This window comes from Euleptes europaea, chromosome 18 (genome assembly GCF_029931775.1).
Source record: "Euleptes europaea isolate rEulEur1 chromosome 18, rEulEur1.hap1, whole genome shotgun sequence".
Lineage (NCBI taxonomy): Eukaryota > Metazoa > Chordata > Lepidosauria > Squamata > Sphaerodactylidae > Euleptes > Euleptes europaea.
The window spans coordinates 18,214,684-18,240,005 of NC_079329.1; the positions used below are offsets into that span (position 1 = coordinate 18,214,684).

Here is a 25,322-nt window from a genome sequence, read left to right on the forward strand (position 1 = left end):
CCAGTGGACATATATTCTTTTATGGAGAGGGGGCCATAAGTTGGTCAAGCAAAAAGCAGGACACTGTTGCACTCTCATCCACTGAAGCGGAGTATATCTCAGCTGCCCAAGGCTGTCAGGAATTAGAATGGCTGTACCAACTTCTGCAAGATCTTGGAATAGAAGAGCCAAAGTCTATACAACTCATGGAAGACAATCAGAGCTGCATCAAACTTTCTGAAACAGAGAAGGTGAATGCCCGCACCAAACACATCGATGTGAAGTATCACCATGTGAGAAAACTGCAAGCAAAGAAGTTAATTGAATTGGTTTATTGCCCATCAGAGGAAATGATCACAGATGCACTAACCAAGCCACTTCCTAGAATTCGGTTCCAGTATCTGCGAGAAAAGATGAACCTTGTGCCCTAGCACATGCTCCATTGAGAGGGGGTGTTGGAAGGAATGGACTGTGCAATGTCGCTTAATGCTAGCACAGGCCTTGGATCAACTAGGGAGGGCAGTAGAGAGTTAGTTAGTATAGGGGTAGATAGGACCTTTTTTCCTTTTAACCACTCCCACTGCTGTCCCTTTGTTACCCAGAATGCTACTCTTAGGGGTTTCCTCTTCCTTCCAGTTCCTTTCTTCTCTCTCCCTTTTGTCCACCATGAGGCCTGGACATGTGCTCTACAATCTCTCTCCATCTTAGCTTAGTTAGTTAGTTAGAAGCCTTTACTCTGTCTTTCCTGTCCAGTATGGAGTTCACCTACAATAAAGAACTTCTATGTATTTTCTAAAGTTATAAGCCTGAGTGTGAACATATTCCTCAAGCAGCCAAACTATAGACTTCTGCTGTGCACAGACTCAGCTCTGCTTTCAAGTTGCCATACCCCTAAGCAGAGTTGTAGAATAGATGGGCCATTGGCCTAATCCAGTGGGGCACTTCTCCTGTTAATTTTATGATGCTGATCATTTCCTTTGTTTTCTTTTTTTCTTCATCTCTGAGATCTTTCGCCAGAAACAGAGACCAACATGTTGTTTTAATTCCTTCTGCTCCACACGCTGCCACAGTATTCACAGTCCACTGGGGAATTAATTGTGAACCCTGTCATTACATCATCCCCATGATCATTTGTTCCTCTTGTCAATTTGATGATACATAGATTTCAGAGGACGTTAGAAGTGTGCAATTAATAAACAAATTTCAAAAATGATGTATGGATAAAAGACCTCAAAACCATTCAGCTGTGACCTGAAGGTCCGTGCATAGGCAGGGGTTGTGATGGAATTGCTTTTGGTGGTTTTCCTCTTTTGGACAATAATTCATGCTAGTTTATTGGAAGAGTCAAGGTTTTCCGAAATTGCAGAGTATTATCTGAGACAGTTGTTAACTATGTGGTCATAACAGCTAAAGATGAGCTAGATAGATCAACAAGTGATTCTGGGTCATGATTGTAAGATTTTCCTTCCAGATGGCAATCTTATCTTTGCTGATGTTGGTGCTGATTCCAACTGAATGCAAGGCTCAGACGAACATGTGTAGCATGAGTCATCCACTCCATATTCCATATGAATATTATCAGGAGGGTGACCTCATCATTGGTGGAATGACTTCTCAGCTTTTCATTTATTTTGAGGCCTTATCTTTTGCTGAACATCCCAAGACAAAACTGACTGGGGAACCTTTGTAAGGAATCGTTATAAGCAGTGCAAATGGATCATACCCCACTTTATCTTTATATTGATTGAACCCATAATTCTTTATTTTCACACAATTTTCTTTCTTTTTTAATTTTTTTAAAAAATTTATTTATTTCACACAATTTTCTCTTTCCTTTCTTCATACATTTTCTTGTTTTGGGGGGTGTCAATTAATCGGTATTGTCTGTATATGCAATGCATAAATAGCACCAGTGTTATGTATAAATGCCATTTTTTGCCATCAAGTCATATTTGACTTATGGCGCTCCCTGGAAGGGTTTTCAAGGCAAGAGAAATTCAGAAGTGGATTGCCATTGCCTGCCTCTGTGTCACAACCCTAGTATACCTTGGAGGTCTCCCATCCAAATACTTGCCAGGTTCCACTCTGTTTAGCTTCTGAGATCTGACAAGATCAGGCTAGCCTGGGCTTTTTGTATAATGAATGAATCTGACAAAGGATAGCAAAAGCTGGAATTACAAAACAATCGAGGGGGGAGAATCAACAAATATAAAAAGAGAAAGGGAATTTTCTCTGCTTCTTAAAATGCATGCGGACAACTTCATGTTTCAATGTTAAACATTTTAGTTGTCATATCATACTATATAATACCTTGTGATTGACCTTAATTTGCTCTTATGTTGGTTATGTTTTTTGCTAGTATTCCACATTGCACCATGGATTTTCCTCCTTCCTTTCTAGTTCATCTTTCTCCTCTCAAGTAGTTTTTTTTACCCCAAATTCTAAGTAAAATTAAGAGGTTTTTTTTTTCATTTTCCTTTAAGCCATTTCAGTTTCTCTCACTTTAATCAATCACTGGTATCCTTTTATTTTAGATATTTATATGCTTTGATGTAACAGGTAGATGGATAAGAGCTGTCTAGTCCAGGAGTCTCCCTTACATCATCCTCTTACATCACTGGCCTATTGATAATATGGTGGTCATGAATCTGATCTCACCTTTTCAATGCAAACGTGTCGTGCATCTGATGCTGTTATCTTTTCAGTGCAAACTTAGAAGGTGTTTAAGAGATTTTGAGGTGTAACTCTTGTTTTAGTGCAACGCTGAAAAACTATCAGCATGTCCTTGCCTTGGCATTTGCTGTGAAGGAGGTCAATGACAACTCCAAGATCTTACCCAATATCAGCCTCGGGTTCCACATCTATGACAGCTACTCCAATGCCAAGTTGACCTATCAGAACATCTTGAATTTCCTCTGCACCTCGAAAAAGATGATTCCCAACTACAATAGTAACAACAAGAGGAATTTGATGGCTGTCGTTGGGGGACTTGATTCCGAAACCTCTCTCCACATCTCCAACATTATCAACATATACAAAATTCCACAGGTAGGATGTGTAATGTTTGTAAAGATTTCACAGTCTTGACACTTACATTTACCATTTAGTCTCTAGAGACATTTTCAAAGGAAATACTCAAAACAGAAGTATGTAGCAATACCATCAAATATTACTTTATTAATAATCAGTACCACAAACCTAAATACAGGCAACATTTCTGAGATGCTTCAGTCTTATGATAAACCCAGTATGGTGTAGTTTAGGGTTGGAGTAGGAGTGCATTCACCAGTACAAATCTCTGCTCATCCACAAAGCCCACAGGGTTAAGTCAGTTGCTTTATTTCAGCATAACCTACATCTCAGAATTCTCACTCTTGGTCTCTCTCTGTCTGCCTGCCTCATAGTGTTCCTTAACTTATTAGTTTAAAATCAATCATAACGGCATAACATTTCACAACTGAAAGAGTGATATCTCTACTATTATCTTCTAATAAAAGAGGCAATGTCTCCACTTGATCTATATGTTGGAGCAAAGGAAAAAAAATAAAAGATTTCTAGCCTCTGCAAAATAGTTGCATTCAAAAGTCACATGAGACACTACCTGCATTGCAGTCACATACTCTTATCAGAGTAGGTTATTTTAAGATACCTCCCTTGCAAGAATCTAGATGATAAGGCCGCTACCCTGTATTCTTTGGAGGACAAGCTGGATAAAAATGGTTAAGTAGGTGTACAAAACTTATTCTCTACATTTGTTTCTTGTTTCAAGAGTGTTTGGATTACTCAGCAGGAATGAAACAATGCAGCCTTTATTGCATATTCAGTTTTTCACTCATTTGCTAAAGCAACCCCTGAACAACAATAAAAATCACTGTAATAAAGTGTAATGTGTCACACAAAAATGTCCAAAGTGATGCTATGGAAAAGAGCCTTCTTTAATAACACAAGCAAGCTGATCAAGTGAGTCTCACCAGTCAATGAGTTCCACCTGTCTCCCCGTTGTTTAGCTATAATTATTATTTATTCATTTCATTTATCCCACTGTCACAACAATGGTGACCCAAATCATTCTCCTCTCCAACATTTTATCATCACAACCACCCTGTGCAGTAGGTAAGGTTGAGAATGTTTGACTGGCCTAGGAGTCACCCCATGAGCTTTCACAACAAAATGGGGATTCAAACCTGGGTCTCCCTGATCCTAATCTGAAACTCTTAACAACTATACTGGCTTTTGTGAAGCTTGTGGAGAATCTATTGATTCCCTTCTGAATTAATTTCTTTGTAAAATTACTGGTGCTCCTAACTATATTGCTGGAGTATCACTGCATGCTGAACTGGGCCTTAGCTCCCTTGAAGGTCGGATTTGGGCTGCGAACTTTAAATTCTGGGTTAAGATTTATTTCTCCATGGAGTTGAATGGATATTTACACCTTCTTCAAGCTGATTCTTACCAAACCCTGTGGAGTAAACAGGTCAAATGTCATATCCAGTCTTTAGATATCTCTCTTTCTGACCTAAAAAAGCATGGGTCATCGGCAGCTCTTTCTTCCATCTTGAGCTGCTTGCAAAAACTGGATTCTGGAAGTACTACAATAAGAGCATGTAGAGCAGGAGTGGGGAACCTTTTTTCCGCCAAGGGCCACTTGGATATTTATAACATCATTCGCAGGCCATACAAAATTATCAACTTAAAAATTAGCCGACCAAGCCCCAAGCAGGCAGCTGCCCCAAATGACCCCCCCCCGGCAAGGGCAAGCAGGCAGGCATCCAACCGGTAGCGCACTCACCCACCTGGTGACACAGGCTGGTCTGTTGCACCAGCTGGGCGTAGCTGTCCAGCCGCACGCTGGAGTTGCTCCTGCTCTGCATGGTTGGGGCTGGATTCTACAGCCGGCTCCTGCTACCTCCGCCTGCAGGGGTGAAAAGAAGACACATTGGCTAAGAACTCCCCCTCCCGCGAGCAACTCCATTACTAACGACTCTTCTGCAAGGGGGGAAAAAGGTTCTTTTCCTTGGCAAAACAAACTCACATCTACCTTGAATAGAGGCTATTCCTGTCCATGGGAGGGGGTGAATCACCAGTCTTAGATCCTTCTGAGCTTGAGATCTGCCAGGACCCACAAAGGTCCAGACCAAATGATTTCGTGGGCCTTAAACGGCCCCCGGGCCTTATGTTCCCCAACCCTGATGTAGAGTGTGCTCACCTCTATGCCTGAGCTTTTTTCAAACCTGGGGCTTTTTTCAGGTTTGTAAAGAGATCTGTCTAGTCTGTGCAAAGACCCAATCTTCAGATTTAAGTAACCACAGAATTAGACATGTTGATAAATTAAAAATGTAATATATAAATTATAGATTGACATGCACGTTTACCTAAATATTTCTTGGACAGTTGTAACAGTTTGTTTGACTTTTGCTTAGGTTACCTACAGTTTCTTTGTCCCATTGACAGATGAAACAAACCAGATTCCTTCCATCTACCAGATGGTCCCCAATGAAGCCAACCAGTACAAGGGGATTCTCCAACTACTTCTTTATTTCCAGTGGACATGGGTTGGGATTGTTGCACTGCGTAATAATAAAGGAGAAAGGTTTGTGCAGATCTTGACATCCTTGCTGTCCCAGAATGGTATCTGTCCTGCCTTCATCCATTGGCTACCAACCTTGACTTCTTCTGAAGACATGAATGACATTTTCTACATGACAAGGCCCAGAGAGTATTTGGCCCTTTTTCTAACCAAGATGGAAGTCAATATATTTACCATAAATGCAGATACACATGCAATGTTTGTTTTGAAATGGTTTCTATATTTGGCACAAATGGAAGTTATGCCAGAAATAATCATGGGCAAGGTATGGATTTTGACAGCAGAGTGGGATTTCTCCTTTCAAACAGTGGACAAGTTATTGGATATTAAAGTTTTCCATGGTGCTTTGTCCTTTAATGTGAAGACCAATGAAATAGTTGGGTTCCAAAATTTCATTCACTTTGTAAGTTCCAATTGGCCAGAAGAAGATGACTTTATCAGGGTCTTCTGGGAGCCAGCATTTAACTGTCTGTTGTCAGATTCCAAACTGGATGGACACACAGGCAGATGCACTGGGCAGGAGAAGCTTGAGAACCTTCTGGCTCCCTTTTTTGAGATGACCATGACTGCCCAGAGCTACAGCATCTACAACGCTGTCCTTGCTGTAGCACAAGCTTTGCATACCATGTACTCAGTGAAGCAAAAAGACATGTTAACATTAGTGGAAGGAGACATAAAGGAGTCCTTCAGCCTACAACCTTGGCAGGTAATATTTTACATGTATAGCAATGTAGCAGTGATATGTAGCTGGTTAATAAAGAAACAAATCTAACCCTACTTATGCTCATGTTGACACATTTAATGTATTCCATACAAATGATTTAACTTGGTAGCAATTGGAAAAGTTCAACCCCATTTGTTATTGTCCATTTTGGCTTTGACCTGGGCAGTGGGAAGGACTTAAAGTGCAACTGATATATGATTTGCATGAGCATCATCCAACCGGAAGAATGAACCCATGTTTCTACCACACAGGATCAACTACCATATTGTTTTTTTGTCACAGTGTTTCCAATTTCTCAGCAACTTGTTGCACAAGATTTGTGGTTCAGGGACGGCTTTATGATTTTATATAAGTGTGGCTCTTGCTTGTGTGAGTCACCTCATTATCTAGGTTCATGCCTTTTAGGCAGGATGAATTTTTTTTGTGGCCACTGGCAAGCAGGGATGCAATGCGGGAAAGAGACAGTGGAAGAAGCTCTGGTTGTATTTTTGGTTTTATCTATAAGAATCAGCAACATGCCTGTCATTCAGGACAGAGTGGCAAACATTTTGCCTGCAAGTTTTTGGCATCTTGGCAGGACAGTAAATACTTCGGGGGGGGGGAGGAGGAGATAAAGAGGCTGTAGCTATACTTGTCACCCCTCAAGTTTTTATTCTCCCTATGAGTTTAAATGACTAAACTGACACTAATGACTTTAGTCATATCATGAAAAGGCAAGACTCACTGGAAAAGACAATAATGCTGGGGGAAAGTTGAAGGGGGTAGGAAAAGAGGAAAACCCAACATGAGATGGATTGACTCCATCAAAGAAGTATGGGCTTCAGTTTGCAAGACCTGAGCAGGGGTGTTAATGATAGAACATTTTAAGTTAAAGGTAAAGGTCCCCTGTGCAAGTACCAGTTCATTCCTGACCCATGGGGTGATGTCACATCCCGACGTTTGTTTATGGGGTGGTTTGCCAGTGCCTTCCCTGAAAGGAGAAAAAGAAAAATAGTTGGTTTTTATTTGCCAATTTTCTCTACACTTAAGGAAGAATCAATCCAGCTTACAATCACCTTCCCTTCCCCTCCCCACAACAGACACCTTGGGGCTGACAGAGTTCAGAGATCTGTGACTAGCCCAAGGTCACCCAGTTGGCTTCATGTGGAGGAGTGGGGAAACCAACCAGTTTCACCATTAGAGTCCACCACTCATATGGGGGAGTGGGGAATCAAACCCGGTTCTCCAGATTAGAGTCTACTGCTCTTAACCATACTACCATGCTGCATCACCATACGTTTGAGGTGACTTGACAGCACATAACACACACAGAGACAACATGTCATGCAGTTCAGGGGACATAGGCAAAGGGTTCATCTGTACAAAATGAGAAAGAGACAGCCAGATTTTTAGACTTTGCCTTCTCCGTAACTGACAGTTCATTTGCTTCAGACTTCAGACACAGAGGCAAAGGTTGAGGCTTCTTTCTACACCTTTTCTATTTTTAGTGCTTTGCCATAGCCGGGAAAGAAAAAGCACACTGTCTCAAGGATCAGTGCTTGAACTTTGTGAAGGATCAAAAATACATCATTCAACCCTTCTGTCATCTAAATTTTTCATTTGCCTCTTCCCATACAGGTTCACCCTTTTTTGAGGAGCATCTCATTTAACAACACTGCTGGGGACTTCATTCAGTTTAATGAGAGAGGTGAACTAGAAACGGGATTTGACATTATCAACTGGGTCACTTTCCTCAACCAAAGTTTTCAAAGAGTGAAAGTAGGAGGGATGGATCCTCAGGCTTCACCGGGCACAGAGTTCACCATTAATGTGGAACTCATCAAATGGCACAGGGCATTTAATCAGGTAGGAGGAAATTTCAGATGTTTCTTTTTTGTGGGGAGGGGGGACTAAATGGAAAGCACTTACCCCTTTATAATCTCTCCCATGCTGCTGGGTAAAGTTCCATTGCATAGTGTGGCTTGAGATCTCTCAAGATTTCCTCCACTTGTCCAGAATCCCTGGCATTTCCTCTTTTAGGAATCAGTGAAAGCAAACCATCTCTCCAGGCTGCCTCCTGTACCTACCCAAGTGGCCTTTAACAAATGGGGGATGGAGCCAGGTTTAGCTCTTTTGATCACCTTTTCTTCCTTCCAGTTTAAAAACAAATCTCCCTTCCCACTTTTTTCACTGAGCTCAGGCTGGTGGTTAATTAGGGCCTTCGTGATTGAGCTACCCTGCTACTTTCAGTGAAACTGGCAACTCATGAACTCCTAGCAGCGCTGAATGATACAACTTGATAGACTGCTTAAATTAGCTCTCAGACTTGCCTTGAGCTTGGTGCTTAGTCTATATTTCAAGGATCTAGTAGTTTTATGACTGGATAAATGTATGCTCCAGTCAAGCCAAAGAGATAAAATTTTTAGACATCCTAAATGACTGTGCCCTCGAACAGTTAGTCAAAGACAAAACCAGAGGGGAGGCGGTCCTGGACTTAATACTCTGTGGTGCTGCCAGCGACTTAGTGCAGGATGAGGATGTAGCTGAGCCAGTTGGCAGTGGTGAGCACAATGGTGTCAAATTTAATTTATATGTAAGTGGGAAAGTAACAGGGGAATCTCACACAATTAGCATTGACTTCAAAAGAGGGAACTTCTCTAAAATGAGAAACCTAGTAAAGAGGAAGTTGAAAAGAACAGTTTGGAGGGTTAAATCTCTGGAAAAGGCTTGGGGGTTACTGAAGTCTGCATTACTAGAGGTTCAGCTAGATTGTATACCACAGGTCAGGAAAGGTGGTAAAAAGTCCAAAAGGTCACCACCATGGCTAGCAGGTAAGGTGAAGGAAACAATTAGAGAGAGAAAAGGTATCTCGGAAGGTTTGGTACCATCTACCATAGAATCCCTTTTGGACAACTTAGCTGAGATAGCACTGTAAGGCACCTAGGTGAAACTCAGCCAGGCATTCTAGCATCCAGAGCCCAGCAACATAGTGCATGAGCTACAGGACCAGCTTTATTAGTAATTTCAGGGGGTGATATGGATGCATGTAGACTAACAATGTCTACATTGCAAACTCCACCCAAGTTTCCGGAATCATCTAAGCTGGCTTCAGATCATGAGAGGTGAGATCAATTTAGCCACAGGCTCTGTAAAACCCTGGATTACAAACTTCCTGTTCAGTCTGCACATCTTGACAATCAGCAGACAGATCAGGCCCAGACAGAGCTAATGTGCTTGCCCATCCCTACTCTCCCTATCACCTTTGACATCTTATGGGACTCCTCTGAGAATTGACCATTGTCTGTATTTGAACTAGCCACTTGCCCCATGGATTGGACTCTGGTACCCACACAGTGAGTTGGACAATGATTTTAAGTGCTCTAATTTTTCAAGGTGGATAAATTTAGAAGATGGTAATAGAGGGTTAGTGATGTGACCCTTGGGGCCTTTGAGGATCTGCATCTCTGTCCCATACGATTTCATATTTATGGGAAAGTGCTGGGAGAGGTTGCTTGGAAATGTGAAATATCTCATCAATATGCTGATGACAAAAATATATCTGACTTTTCCATTTAATTCCAGAATAATGTATGTGTATACCATAAATCAATGGTTAGGGATGGTGAAGGGCTGGATGTGAGCAAACAAACTGGAACTTAATTCAAACAAGATAGCAGTATTGTTGACTGGATGTAGAGCTGACACTACAATTAAATTTAAATCCTGGTGCACTCCATTCACAATGTATGAGATTCTGATCACATCCCTACATTCTGTCATTTCCAGTCAACATTCTTTTGATTACATGTGACAGAGCAAATCAGAGGAAAATGCAGTGAATATGTTACCATCTCCTTATAAAGGTTCAGCCGCTTTCTGTGTGTAACGACAACTGCCATCCAGGTTACAGTAGAAGAAAGAAGGAGGAGGCTGCGTTCTGTTGCTATGATTGTACCCCATGCCCAGAAAGAAAGATTTCAGACAAGAAGGGTAGGATACACAACAATACAATACAATATTATTATTATCTTGAGATAATAAAACATGCCGAACAGCTGGCAAAAAGAGGTTAAAATCATTCTTATTTTTCATTAATAGTGATAGTTTATCGATTAAAATTAGATTTTTGCAAAGTACTTAAGCTCTCTTGAACTGGGTGATTTTTGGAGATTCTCTCAGTGAGGGCTGTAGCTAAAAAGGAGGTTACTAAAGCAGTGAGGTTCCTGTCCTGATCTGCTAAAAGGAGGCGAGTCATATCCCTTTTTGGTCTTATACGCTGAGGATCTGGCAGATGGCTGAGCATTAAATGGCGGTAGGATATACACAAAGAAGGAAAGTGGGGGACATTTAAGTAAGATATTTAAGAGCCAGCGTGGTGTAGTGGTTGGCATTGTACAGGAATGGGACTTAATTTTCATTCCTGTTAAGGATCATTTGGTCATCTTTAAGAAGAATACTTGTATTCTTCAGCACTGCGGTGCCCAAAATCAATCCAGCCCATGTGGTCTCTGTCTTTTATCCTGTGTGTTGGGTCAAAACTCTGTAATCCCATTGCAGAGACCTTTCCAGGAGTGGCATAGTGGTTAAGAGTGGCAGACTCTTATCTCGAGATCCGGGTTTGATTTCCTGCTCCTGCACATGAGTGGCAGACTCCAATCTGGATTCGATTCCTGACATGCAGCCTGCTGGGTGACCTTGGGCTAGTCACAGTACTCTCAGAACTCTCTCATCCCCACCTATCTCACAAATTGTCTGTTGTGGGGAGAGGAAGGGAAGGTGATTGTAAGCCACTTTGACAATCCTTTTAGTGGATAAAAGCAGGGTATAAAAAACAACTCTTCTGGCACTTTCACACAGCCCAAATAATGCACTTTCAATCCACTTTCAGTGCACCTTAACATTGTTTGGAAGTTGATTTTGCCAGTACACACAGTGAAATCCACCTTCAAAGTGCATTGAAAGTGGATTGAAAGTGCATTATTTAGGCTGTGTGAAAGTGCCCTTCTTCTTCTTCTTCTAAATAAGATGGGCTTGACCCACCCAGCTATTTTTCTCAGTTTTGCCCCTGTTCCTCTCCTTATATGCCCTCTTCCCCGGATGGCTTTTGTCTGTGCAAATCCCATGATTCCCAGCACAGACTTTTTGATGTTGTCTTTTTCATCAGCAGAAAAGCTGTCTGGATTCCACACTATGCCAGGCTATAGAACATTCTAAGAGAACATAAAATATACTTGGCTGCTTGATCGCACTTTTTTCATGTAACATTTTTCATATAACATTTTTCAAAATGTTACATGATTAATGAAGATATTGGGTTTTAAGGGAAAACATATAAGGCACTCATATGGACACATGAAGCTGCCTTATACTGAATCAGACCTTTGGTCCATCAAAGCCAGTATTGCCTTCGCAGACTGGCAGCAGCTTTCCAGGGTCTCAGGCAGAGGTCTGCCTGGTCCCATATTAACTGGAGATGGTGGGGATTGAACCTGGGACCTTCTGCATGCCAAGCAGATGCACAAGCACTGAGCCACAGTCCCTCCCCATTTTGGAACATTAGAATAGGACAGGATCAGTGTTTCTATTGTTTAAAAAAGTCTGGGACTCATATATAAGATTGCTCTAATTTCCACCAATTCCCCCCTCAGGACTTGGGAAGCCTCCCATAAAGGTGCTGGTACTTAGTACTAATGGGGACCACCACCCACACACACAAAGCCCTGGATAGACTAGAATAAACTAGCCAGTACTGAACCAGTGCACATAGTACAGCCGTATTTGTGACTTAAGAATATTCAGCTATGGTCTAAAGCATACAGAGGTAAAGATCCAACCCTCTCTCCATTAGTCTAAAATACTGTATCACAATGCATTCTACTGTCAACATAAATATGACAGCACATAAGTTCCCTACACAAGTGTATAACTGGATTCCAATAAGACAACAGATTTAAATCACAGTCCCATTCTCAATGGGCTGCCCATTCCTGAGCCTTTTGGCGTCCAGGGACTGTGTGGCTGAGGCACCACTGTGGAGCCTCCAAAGAGGCTGCCCAAAAGCTTTAAAAAGCCTTTTTTAATTCTAAAACTCAAAAATGGGGCATTTTCCCCAATGAGAACAGTGAGGCTGGGGCTTTGGAAGCTAACTAATGTCAGCTCCGCCCCCAGGAACTCTCCTCCCCCACACTGGTGCTGCATTGTCTCTTCTGGGATTTAGGTCCCAGAGACACTGTGCCTCTGTGGGAGTGGCGTACAGCTCCGCGGCACCCAGGCACCCAGCGTGCCTCTTATCATGGAATAAGAGACACTTACGCTGGTGGCGGGGTCATGCCACCATAGCAGTTTTGGCCCTCCACCTCAGAAATGGGCTCAGAGCATAAACCATGAGTAATATGGTTGGGCCATTAATGGAGCTATTAAACCAAAAAGCTGGTTAAAGGGAGCATTTGGGTGTCTCCTTGAGTCCATTAAGGACACTAAACTTCTCCAAGCAGCTCCAATAAAGATCAGTAAAGTTTCTCAGTGAATTTGATTTCTCTACTATCATAGGTAGTCTTTAAATGTTTTGAGGATAGGCATTTTTCTTGTACTGGATACAGGATAAGACCTATGTGATGACAAATGCAGTATGTATGAGATGATGTAGCTGAGTCTTTTCTTTTTATCAGACATGGATGACTGTGTTGAATGCCCAGAAGATGAGTACCCAAACAAGGACCACAATCGATGTATTCCTAAGTTTCTAAACTTCTTATCCTATAATGAGCCTTTGGGGATCACTGTAGTTCTTCTGGTTCTCTTTTGTTCTCTGATCACAGCCCTGGTACTTGGAATCTTCGTTAAACACCGGAACACCCCCATTGTCAAAGCAAACAATCGGGATCTAACCTACTGTCTACTTTTCTCCCTCCTGATTTGCTTCCTTTGCTCCTTGCTGTTCATTGGCCGGCCTCAGACAGTGACTTGCCTTCTCCGCCAAACATCTTTTGGCATCATCTTCTCAGTGGCTGTTTCTTCTCTGTTGGCAAAAACTGTCACTGTGGTTCTAGCTTTCATGGCCACTAAACCAGGAAGCCAGATGAGGAAATGGGTGGGGAACCAACTGGCATGCTCAATTGTTCTTTCTTGCGCCACTGTTCAAGTGGTGATATGTATTCTTTGGCTCTACATAGCTCCTCCATTCCCTGGACTGGATTCAAAGTCCATGACTGAAGAAATTGTACTGGAATGTGATGAAGGGTCTGTTGCCATGTTTTACTGTGTTTTGGGCTACATGGGATTCTTGGCTGCTGTCACCTTTGCTGTGGCTTTTTTTGCTCGCAAGTTGCCCAACACATTTAATGAAACCAAGTTCATCACTTTCAGCATGTTGGTGTTTTGCAGTGTTTGGTTATCCTTTGTACCAACTTACCTGAGTACGAAAGGCAAACATATGGTAGCTGTGGAGATCTTCTCTATCTTAGCTTCCAGTGCTGGATTACTTGGCTGTATCTTTTTCCCCAAGCTCTTTATAATTATTCTGAGACCTGAGTTGAACAGCAAGGATCAGCTACTAATGAGAAATAAGTAGAAACTGAAGCATTTGGAATTCTTACAGTTATGTCTGGAATGATGAAAGGGAACTGAAAGTTAATGTAAGAAAGGAATAAAACATATTCAGATATTCTCATGATCCCATTCCAACTCAAGTGTTGTTGTTTTTACATTGCATTTTAAACTGGGCAAATAATTAGGCAAACATATGGTAGCTGTGGAGATCTTCTCTATCTTAGCTTCCAATGCTGGATTATTTGGTTGTATCTTTCCCCCTAAACTCTATATAATTATTCTGAGACCCAAGTTGAACATCAAGGAGCAACTACTAATGAGAAATAAGTAGAAATGGAAGCATTTGGAATTCCCACAGGTTATGTCGGGAATGAAGAAAGGGAACTGAAAGTTAATATAAGAAAGGAATAAAACATATTCAGATATTCTCATGATTCCATTCCAACTCAAGTGTTATTGTTATATTTTATTTTTACATTTCATGTTAAACTGGGCAAATAATTATTTTATTGTATCATTAGCAGTTCTACCCTGCTCTACTGCCAACCCAATAGTTACTGTACTTGTGATATTTAACAGTAATGAATAAGGACTCTTTCCTTCTGTTTAAAAGAATATATGAGATATTAATCAATCAGGAATATAAAACTGCATCATCATTAAAGATAATATGGGAAGGCGAGCTACAAGTGAATTTGAGTGAGGAGGAGTGGAAGGGAATTTTTAAAAGACTCCCTCTTAAATTGATATCTATGAAAATTCAGGAACATGGTATAAAAATGTTGCAGAAATGGTACTTTACCCCACAAAAATTATATTGTATAATTAAGGAAGTTGATAGGAATTGTTGGAGAGGGTGTGAGGATATTGGTACATTTATTAATATGTGGTGGGACTGTCCAATTATACAAAAATTTTGGAAATTGTTTTAAGGAAATTGAGGCAATTACCAAAGAAAAAATAGAACCCTCAATTTTATTTGCTCTTTCGAATCTATTTTTGAATGAAAATGGGAATTGTATACAGAAAACATTAGTAAGTTTTTTTTTTATTATAGCAGCGAGGTTGGTAATTGCTGCAAATTGGAAAATGGCAGAAAATATTACGTTAGACAGGTGGCAACAGAAAATAAAAATGTTTATTATTTTGGAAAAAATACCTCTAATATCAGAGTAATTCTAGGTTGTAAGGGGAAGGAAGAATTCAATAAGGTGTGGGGTAATTTGTTACTTTATTTCGGGAAAACCTCTGACTGTAATATAAGTAATTTAATTAGGTAAACCAATATTTTATGTCTTACTGAGCAGATAATGTAACTGAATGTATTGATGTCCCCATTTGAGTTAGCAAATGAAGTTCATGTCTTCTCTTTTTGGTCTTTTTAGTCTTGTTTCTAGTTTTTTTTCTTGGTCTATGTAATTTATGTATCTTTTTCATGTTTAATTGTGATGTCTGTTTTTCTTTGTATTTTCTAACAATAAAACTCTTTTTAAATAATTTTTATAATTTTTTTATAATTTTTTTTATAATTTTTATAATAAAACATAAACAAAAAAGAAAAAAATAATACATTAATAAAAAAAACAAAAACAGAAGAATACATGTTCAGCGCACCATACAATACATGTTCAACATACTAATACAATATTCAGTTCTCTAAATTCCATCGTGCCCTGAATCCAAATCCCACCCCCCCACCACAGTGCCCTTCACCATTGGACTTCCGATGGAGTGTTATGACATTACCAAATAAAATATCTATAATTATATCATATTTAAAATCTTATTATACTATAGTTCGTTAACTATACTTTTAAAATCCGTTTTTGCCACTTTATCCCAATATGCGGTAGCCTTTAACCATGTAAATTTAAATTCCTCCATATCTTTACCATGAAAAGAAGCTGTAATTTTGGCCATCCGCATATACATCCATAATTTTTCTCTCCACTCTTTAATTGAAGGTTTATTTGTTTGCTTCCATTTTTTTGCAATTATAATTCTTGCTGCTGCAAAACTATATTGACATATGACTCTGTCACCTTTATCTAAATCTTTTTTTGAAATACCCAATAAGCAAAAGGCGGGATCTCTCTTAATTATTGATTTAATCAGATTATTAGTTTCATTCAAAACTAATCTCCAAAACCTCATTTTTTTACAAAACCACCAAACATGCATAAATGTACCTATTTCCATACCACATTTCCAACATAAAGCTTCATCTTCTTTCTTCATTTTACTTAACAATACTGGGGTTATATGCCATCTATAAAACATTTTATACAAGTTCTCTCTTATTTCATTTGAAATGGTAAACTTAAATTCCTTTTTCCATAAATTCTCCCATATTTCCAGATCTATTTTATAACCTAAATCTCTCATCCATTTCAACATCACCGGCTTAATCCTTTCTTGTTCTAAATTTATTTCTATAAGTAATTTATATACCCTCCCTATCAATCCTTTAGTGCCCTTTGAAAGTATAATCTCAAACTCCGATTTAGTTTGATTAAAACCCAACTTATTATCTTTGTTAAAAACATCTCTTAATTTATAATACATGAACCAATCTTTAATCTGAAGTTCTTTTAATTTCAGTACCCATATACCATCTTTATATTCTATCATTTCTCTATAATTATTACCATCCAAATTTAAATGTATACACCTTCTCAAAAATGCTTCTACAGGATTAATCCAGCCGGGAGTTTTGCTTTCAAAAACATCCTTGTATTTATTCCATATTTTTAATAGATTTTTCCTAATAATATGAAAGTTAAATTCTTTATTTACTTTCTCCTTTTCATACCACAAGTAAGCATGCCACCCAAATCTCAATTTAAATCCTTCTAATTCTAATAATTTCTGGTTCTCTAAGAGAATCCAGTGTTTGATCCAGGTGAAACATGCTGCTTGATAATACAATTTCAAATCTGGTAGACCAAATCCTCCCGTTTCCTTCAGTTCAATTAGATTATTATATGTAATCCTGTGTCTTTCTTTACCCCAGAGAAATCTCATAATATCTTTTTTCCAAACATCAAATGTCTGTACACCCTTAACTATTGGGAGGTTTTGAAACAAGAAAAGCATTTTAGGTAATATCATCATTTTAACTACCGAAATTCTTCCCCACAATGATAGTGGCAATTTTTCCCAACTTATCAAGTCCTTTTTTATCTGTTGCCATTGGTTCACATAATTATCTTGAAATAAATCAAGGTTATTATTTGATATCCATATACCTAAATATTTAACTTTATTTTCAATATTAAACCCCGTCTTTTTTATTAATATTTGTTGTTGTGAAAGAGTCATATTCTTAGTTAAAATCTTGGTTTTAGTTTTATTAATTTTAAAACTTGAAAGCTTTCCATAAACCTCCAAAATTTTATTCCATCTGTCAGTTTGTACAATCGGATCAGTCAAAAAACAAACTAAATCATCCGCATATGCTTTAAGTTTATAATGATTTTTACCTATATGTACACCAACTACATCGTCATTTATTCTAAAATTATACAGTAAGAGTTCTAATACTAAAATAAACAGTAAAGGGGAAAGAGGACATCCCTGTCTCGTTCCCCTTTGTATTTCAATATTTGGTGATAATGACCCATTTATAATCAAGTTGGCAGTTTGTTGTGTATATATTCCTTTTATAGCTGTTTTAAAATTCACACCAAAATCCATAAAATCTAATATCTTAAACATAAACTGCCAATTGACATTATCAAAAGTTTTTTCAGCCTTATAACCAAAGAGGAATATAAACAAATAATTAGTGCTCGTAGGGAGAGTGTTAGGAAAGCTAAAGCTCAATATGAACTTAGGCTAGCGAGAGATGCTAAATGCAACAAAAAAGGGTTCTTTTCCTATGTACAGAGTAGGAGTAAGAACAAGGACAAGATACGCCCATTGCATGGACCGGAAAGTGAAATTGTAACAGGAGATGAAGAGAGGGCAGAATTCCTCAATTCCTACTTTTCCTCAGTCTTTTCTCGTGAGGGAAGTGGTGCTCAACATGGCATAAACAGAACATGTGATGAGGGAAGGGATTTGCAGCCTAGAATTGGCATTGGGGTAGTGCACAAACACCTGGTTTCTTTAAATGAAACAAAATCCTCTGGGCCAGATGAATTGCACCCATCTTCTTTAAAAAAGGAAGTAACACCCTTCCAACTCTATGATTCTATGATTCTAAGTGTGATCATTTAGATTCATAACAAATGTCACACATTGACTTTCTTGCCAATGGGGAACCAAAGTGGCTCACATCGTTCTCCCCCATTTCCTCCTCACACCACCAATACTGTGAAGTATAGTGGTCAGTGGTTAGGTGTAGGTGTAGTGGCTAAGATCAGTGGTTTGGAGTAGGGCTGTCGATCTTTTTTTCAGTATTGTTCAGGTTTGGGTTTATTGAACCAGAAAATTTTCAGGAAATCTGGAAAACCCGGATTTTCTGAAAATATTCAGGTCAATAACCTGGGCAGGGGGGCTTAGTTTAGATCCATGCTGCCAGGCTTGGCAGCATGGATCTGTGCCTTAAAGGAAGGCAGGGGATTTCCGAAGCCAGGAAAGCCGAATTAAATCGGCTTTCCCCCGAAGTGGCTAAATCTGGCTTCGAGAATCTCCCACCTTTTTTTGCTTCAGTTAATCCGGAACTGGGGAAAGCCGGATCAATGTTGATTCGGGATTTTCCCAGTTTGGAATTAACCGATTCGACAGCCCTAGTTTGTAGTGGTGGACTCTGATTTAGAGATGGGTACCTGAGGTTGGGTGAAAGGAAGATATATAAAAGTCAATGTAGAAATATTACAAATATAATTTATTAGAAGCACTATGCAAAATTTAAAATTCTTTAAAAGCATTAAAATAGCACAATGGCAAAACTTAGGCTGATATCTATAACCACAAACCCAAATGCGTTTCGGCCTCTAGGGCCTTCTGCGGTGGTTAGTTAAAACCTTTTCTTAAGTCTGCACACACACTGTATATAGAAATACAATGATGTAAACAAATGCAAATACAAACAGTTTAAAACCCAACCAGGTAAGTGAATATGTTGTAAAGTTTATTCTCAATTATTCAAACAACTGGTATATTGGGTTGTTGTTTTGGTACTGGTTAGTATAAGTCTCTTGTATATTTTGTGTGCAGATATCAACCTGGTGAAGCATTCACCTACCTCAGAGGGTGTCTGTTGTAGGGAGGGGAAAGGAAGGTGGTTGTAAGCCAGTTTGATTCTTCCTTAAGTAGTAGATTTGTTTCTTCCTTAAGTAAAAACCAAGTATTCTTCTTCTTCATAAGAGTAACAGGCGTGACCAGCCCAAGTTCACACAGGAAGCTTCCATGGCAAAGGTGAGATTCCAACATGGTGCTTCTCAATCCTATTTAGATGCTATGACCACTACATTTCACTGGCTTTGATAGTTCAGGGAAGTCCATAACTCCTGTTTGTTTATTGGAAGAGAGGATATGTTTTGTCCTCATTCTTTGTGCTTCTTTTCACCACAATGGGGATCCAAAGTGAGTCACATTATTCTCCTCTCCTCCATTTTATCCTCACCGAAACCTCAGAAGTTTCATTAGCCATACACAACTTTTCCCGTACTCAGAGGTCTTGCAGACAATGATTGGCTCCTAAAGATCTGTTCTGTTCATCGCCAAGTTGTCCTCCAGCATGAGGAACAGAAGAGACTCTTGTGCTAGCAGACGGTTCCTTACATCAGAGGAAGGTTCCTTTATGAACAGAATGGATCTGTGGGATACCTCGCCCCTACTTTTTGAGGTTCTTATCCTTGGAGGTAGGTTGTCTGAAAGGTTGTGGCTAGCCAAGATCACCCAGCAAGCTTCCATGGAAGATTAGGGATTCAAACCTTCCTGATCCCAGTCCAGCATTCTAACCACTAGATCACATAGGCTGTGGTAGGTCAGAGACAGGGCAGTTGTTAATCCTCCCACCTTGGTTTTGTCACAGAGGGATATTTTCTACCCTCTGCGCTACCTACCCTTATGTGGCTTCCTGTGAGTAAACTTTTGCCTCAATAGCAAATAGCAGAGTGGACTTAATCTGTGCCAGAATGCTTTGATTCCCTTCAGTTTTAGCATTGCAAGTCCCACTACCATCCTCAAGCTGTTTTCCTGTTTAGAGGTTCCCAGCTTTATTGTTGGATGAGTTATGCCTGCCATAGACAACCTTAGTTTCCATTGCAAATAGCATTGAGGGGCATCTGGAGATAACCTTGGTCAGGATATCCTGATTCCCTTCATTTCTTGGCACTGCAACTTCTGTCATCACTCTGAAATTGGTAGCAAACTTTCAAAAGTTGCAGAACTCCCACTGTCCTCTCTATACACATTTCCTGGTTTACTTGATCTTTCTTTCTTTCTTTCTTTCTTTCTTTCTTTCTTTCTTTCTTTCTTTCTTTCTTTCTTTCTTTCTTTCTTTCTTTCTTTCTTTCTTTCTTTCTTTCTTTCTTTCTTCCTTCCTTCCTTCCTTCCTTCCTTCCTTCCTTCCTTCCTTCCTTCCTTCCTTTCTTCCTCTCTTCCTTTCTTTTGGCTGAGCTACACACAAACATGTTTTTCCTACCCTTTTGTTCAATGTGATGCCACAGGGAACAGAAATCCTTTGGAGAAATCATTGTGAATCCAGCAATTATTTCAGATTCTTATGATTAATCCTCCCCCTTGGCAAGGGGTCACGAGCGCAACCCCTGAATGTGCTTTGAAGACTAAAGACAAATCCTCAGAAGCACTCAGTGCTGGGGTGAAGAGCTGCTTAGAGGTGAGGTCGCAATCACTTAGGTGTTTGAAAAAATTCACTTCAGGCTTTACAAGTTCAGTTCCTTAGAACAGTTAAGGCAGGATGTTGCAATGAAACAGGTTGGAACTAGGCATATTGTAGATAATCATGGGCTGCAGGATTTTGTGGAATTGTAAGCTTTCCAAGATGGCAATTCTCCTGCTGATGCTTCTATTACTGCAATGGCTGTCTCAAATGAAATGCAAACCAGAGAAATATATGTGCATCATGCACGATGCTCTCTATATGTCACATGGTTACTATCTGGCAGGTGACCTCATCATTGGTGGGATGACTTCTCAGTTCTTAGCTTATTTGGAACCCTTGTCGTTTGCAGAAGACCCCAAGAGAAAGCAGATCGAGGAACCTATGTAAGGATTTTTAAAAAAAGAAAGATCCATAGTCCACAGTAGGGCACATTATAGCCAATAAAAGTGGATAGTGGGAACAGTGCCTGAGCTTTGGACAATTGATAATAATTAATATTAAAGGTAATTAATATGGATCATCAGACCTGTGTGAACAAAAGCTATGTAGTAGTAGGAGCCAAGAGGGAAATGAGGAACTGTTAGTTTTACATCTTTCTGTATTCTGCCCTGATTGTCATTACTGTCTTCTGTCCAACTTCTATATTCTGTGACCTCTTTCTCATTTCACACAGTGTCATTGTTTTAATTCCTTCCTTTGGATTTCACCTATCCTCTCATCTTTTTTTTCTCAACTTTAGTTCATTGATTCCAAACAATTCTACAATTGCTGCTTCCTTTGCTTTGTTCAATCACAGAAAATGGTCCGTTTGCAGATATTTGATGGGTTGGATCCAGTACAAAATTTCTGCTTGTGCTGGAGCCCTTGCTCAATTTGAAACACAAGAAAAAGCTCACAGTAGCTGTTCTAAGTCAGGCTTATTGTTTTCATAACTGAGATTTCAATCCATCTCTTGTTGGGTTTTCCTCTTTTCCTGCTGCCCTCAACTTTTCCTAGCATGACTGTCTTTTCCAGCGACTCTTGTCATCTCATGACATGATCAAAATAATTGCTTACAGATAGGGTTATTTCTTTATGCCAGAGTTAAGGTAGTCAGGATCCTTTTAAGTACAAGTAGAATCTTTGATAATTTGATTCAAATTGGCTGTAAAACAAACAAACAAAAAAGCACAGTCTATATATATTGCAGCGTAAATAATATTACAATAATGGGTGTGTGAGCTGTCAAGTCACAGCTGAATTATGGCAACCCTGTAGGTTGTTTAAGGGAAGAGACATTTGGATGTGGTTTGCCATTTACTGCCTCCACATCATGACCCTGGTATTCCATGGAGTTTGCCCATCCAAATTACAATATGACAGGAGATATATATATATAGCTTCAGAGGTGTTCTCGGGCTCAAAGGGGTAAGGAAGCTGCCTAACAGCAGCTCTGCCCCCAAGAACAACCCGGGAATGCCTCCCAGGACACCGGCACAAGGACCTGTGCCAGGAGGATGCCAGTGGGAGGAGGAGCTGGTGTCTGAGGGCTGCACTGCCACGGCAGTCCAGGGGGTGGGTGGCGTAAGTGCCCCAACGCTGGTGTCCATGCAAATTTGGACAGTGCAAGTGACACAGAAGCCGCATAAGGGTCACAGCACCTCCTAAGCCCATTCTGCCCCCAACCTCAGGAATGGGCTGTAAGTTACAATTAGTCACAATTGTCTATTAAAGCAAAGTACGTTACACCTGCAATGCACGATGGTATGTGGGTATGAGAAAATGTGAGAAAATGTTCCATTTTCAGAGTTCTTTTTAAAATATTAATTCATCCTCTCACAAGAAAACAACCCAAAATGTCTAAAGACCAGTGCTTGAAAATGACTTTGTGAAAGCTCAAGATACGTCTTCTTCTTTTTTAAACATTTTCTAAGATGATTATTCCCCTCTTTCCATCTAGATTTATACTTTCTTGAGGAGCATCTCATTTAATAACAGTGTTGGGGACCTCATTCATTTTAATGAAAATGGTGAACTGGCGACTGGATTTGATATCGTCAACTGGATTACTTTTCCAAACCAAACCTTTTTGAGAGTCAAAGTAGGAGAGGCTTCAGTGGGTTCAGAATTAATCATTAATGATGAATTCATCACATGGCACAAGACATTTAATCAGGTGACCATTGCACGACAGTTAACAAGAAAAGTGGCACAGAATCCATGTCACTTTCGCCGTGCAAACTGGCACGGACACCGGCATAGTGCCACTTGTGCCAGCCCCCTCCGGACTGCCGCGGCAGACCACTGCATTGCTATGATTTCTGTTTTTTGAACCCTGTTGATTTCACATCTAACAGCGAATGATAAATAATTAGAATTATAAAAACATATTCTTATTTTGTGGCTAGGTGGTCCCTCTCTCTGTGTGCAATGACAACTGCTACCCAGGCTACAGCATACAAAAGAAGGAAGGAGAGCCATTTTGTTGCTACATCTGTGCTCCGTGCCCAGATGGGAAAATTTCACACAAGAAGGGTAAAATAGCCTGCCATGCTATAAAGTGTATTAAAATATATTAAAAATGTCAAAAAAAGTAATTCCTCATTATGTCATAAGACTGATGTGTGAAAATATCCTCATTTCTTAGTCTCTGGGATCCTACCAAGAACCAGTGTATTGTAGTGGTTAAGAGAGTAGGACTCTAATCTGGAGAACTGGGTTTGATTCCCCAGTCCTCCACATGAATGGCAGAGTCGAATCTGGTGAACCGGGTTGGTTTCTCCACTCCTACCCATAAAGCTAGCTGGGTGACCTTGGGCTGGTCACAGATCTCTCAGAGCTCTCTCAGCCCCAACTACCTCACAGGGTGTCTTTTTTGGGGAGGGGAAGGGAAGGTGATTGTAAGCCGGTTTGATTCTTCCTTAAATGGTAGAGAATGTCGGCATATTAAAAACAACAACTAACTCTTTGTCTTCTTCTGCCATAAACAACATATTCAAGAAGTTCTGAGAGAAATCAGTGAGTCTTCAAAGCAAGCAGAAACAAGCTTCCCCTCTGAATAACATGGAAAGAGAGCTGGTACTATTAAGGCAAATATAAAATGGTGATCCTGTTCCCTCGCCCAACACTTAAGAAAAGGGGGAAAGGGGGAAATATTCTTCATATTTCTGCTATCATGTTTTAGAATGTGTTTACACTAGGTATTATAATATACAGTTATTTTAAAGGAAAGAACGTGCAAAGTATGCATGGCAGATTCCTTAATTTTAATGAAAATAAGAAAATATATACAGAAGAGAAAATGTGATATGGTTCTGATGATGAACTTGAATCTGTTCCTATCATTAGATATGGGAGATTGGATACTCATATTCAGGGCAATCGAAACAAACAAAGGCCGAGACCGATGCCTTCCTAAGGTTCTAAACTTCCTGTATTATGGTGAACAATTGGGAGTCGCTTTAGCATTCTTGGCTTCATCTTGCTCTCTGATCACAGCTTTGGTGCTTGGAATATTCATTAAACACCGGAACACTCCCATCGTCAGAGCCAACAATCGAGATCTCACCTACTGTCTACTCATAGCCCTCTTCTTCTGCTTCCTCTGCACCTTGCTTTTCATTGGCCATCCTCAGAGACTGACCTGCCTTCTCCGTCAAACAACCTTTGGAATCATCTTCTCCATTGCTGTTTCTTCCTTGTTGGCAAAAAACGATCACTGTGGTTCTGGCTTTCATGGCCACTAAGCCAGGAAGCCAGATAAGGAAATGGATGGGGAAAAGACTGGCCTACTCAATTGTTCTTTTCTCCTCCATTATTCAAGCAGGAATTTGTGCTGTATGGATGTTTATAGCTCCTCCCTTTCCAGATCTAGACTCTCACTCTGTGACTAAACAAATCATAGTGGAATGTAATGAAGGATCAATTGTTATGTTTTACTGTGTTCTGGGCTACATGGGATTCTTGGCTGTTGTCACCTTCATTGTGGCTTATTTGCCCGCAGGTTGCCCAATACATTCAATGAAGCCAAGTTCATCACTTTCAGCATGTTGGTGTTTTGCAGTGTTTGGTTATCCTTTGTACCAACTTACCTGAGTACGAAAGGAAAACATATGGTAGTTGTGGAGATCTTCTCCATCTTGTCTTCCAGTGCTGGTTTATTTGGCTGTATCTTTTCCCCTAAGTGCTATATACTTCTTCTCAGGCCTGAGCTGAACTGCAAGGGTCACCTGGTTATAAGAAATACTTAAGTATCTAAGAGTTTAAATGCCTGTAATTGTATATTCCTGCAGCTGATAGGGAAAGTCACAAAGGCCCAAAAAAGTGTGATGCCCTAGACTCCCCACTCCTTCACATCAAAGTCTAAGATAGTTGTCATGTGGTTTATAGTGTCATCATCTTATGAATGTGTGTTGGGAATTGAGCTATACTGATAGTACAGAATATTCTAGTTTTCTGATCCACTACTAAACTACCAGACTGGGTGGACATGATCAATGACCAGTAATAGGTCTAAAACACCTGGTTTTTAAAATGTTGCTAAATCATGTAATTTAGCAATAGATAAAAGTCAATCTCAAATACACACAACTAGTAAACTCTTATTTTATTAAAACAAAAAAAATCATAATCTTGATTTCTTGCCCATCACCATTTCATAATCGAATTACCAGGTTAATAATTCAAATAAAATGTCGACTATATCCTCTTAGGAAAAGAAAACTTTACAA

The 25,322-nt window shown here is 39.8% G+C and overlaps 1 protein-coding gene across 1 annotated transcript; it reads left to right on the forward strand.

Moving 5' to 3' along the window:
• The first annotated feature begins 1,513 nt into the window (after positions 1-1,513).
• On the forward strand, positions 1,514-24,842 carry LOC130490633 (vomeronasal type-2 receptor 26-like). The gene is made up of 7 exons (XM_056864446.1): positions 1,514-1,665; positions 2,736-3,027; positions 5,400-6,272; positions 7,908-8,135; positions 10,133-10,259; positions 12,938-13,592; positions 24,596-24,842. The coding sequence occupies exons 1-7, from the start codon at positions 1,514-1,516 to the stop codon at positions 24,840-24,842; spliced, it is 2,574 nt and encodes an 857-aa protein (XP_056720424.1).
• The last annotated feature ends 480 nt before the right edge of the window (positions 24,843-25,322 follow it).

What these genes read in the sequence shown, in the direction of transcription:
- LOC130490633 (XM_056864446.1), top strand. Translation starts at nt 1,514, where the DNA reads ATGTGTAGCATGAGTCATCCACTCCATATTCCATATGAATATTATCAG. An exon ending in TCAGCCTACAACCTTGGCAG is followed by an intron (nt 6,273 to 7,907) that starts GTAATATTTTAC and finishes CTTCCCATACAG; the next exon opens with GTTCACCCTTTTTTGAGGAG. An exon ending in GTGGCTTTTTTTGCTCGCAA is followed by an intron (nt 13,593 to 24,595) that starts GTTGCCCAACAC and finishes ATTTGCCCGCAG; the next exon opens with GTTGCCCAATACATTCAATG.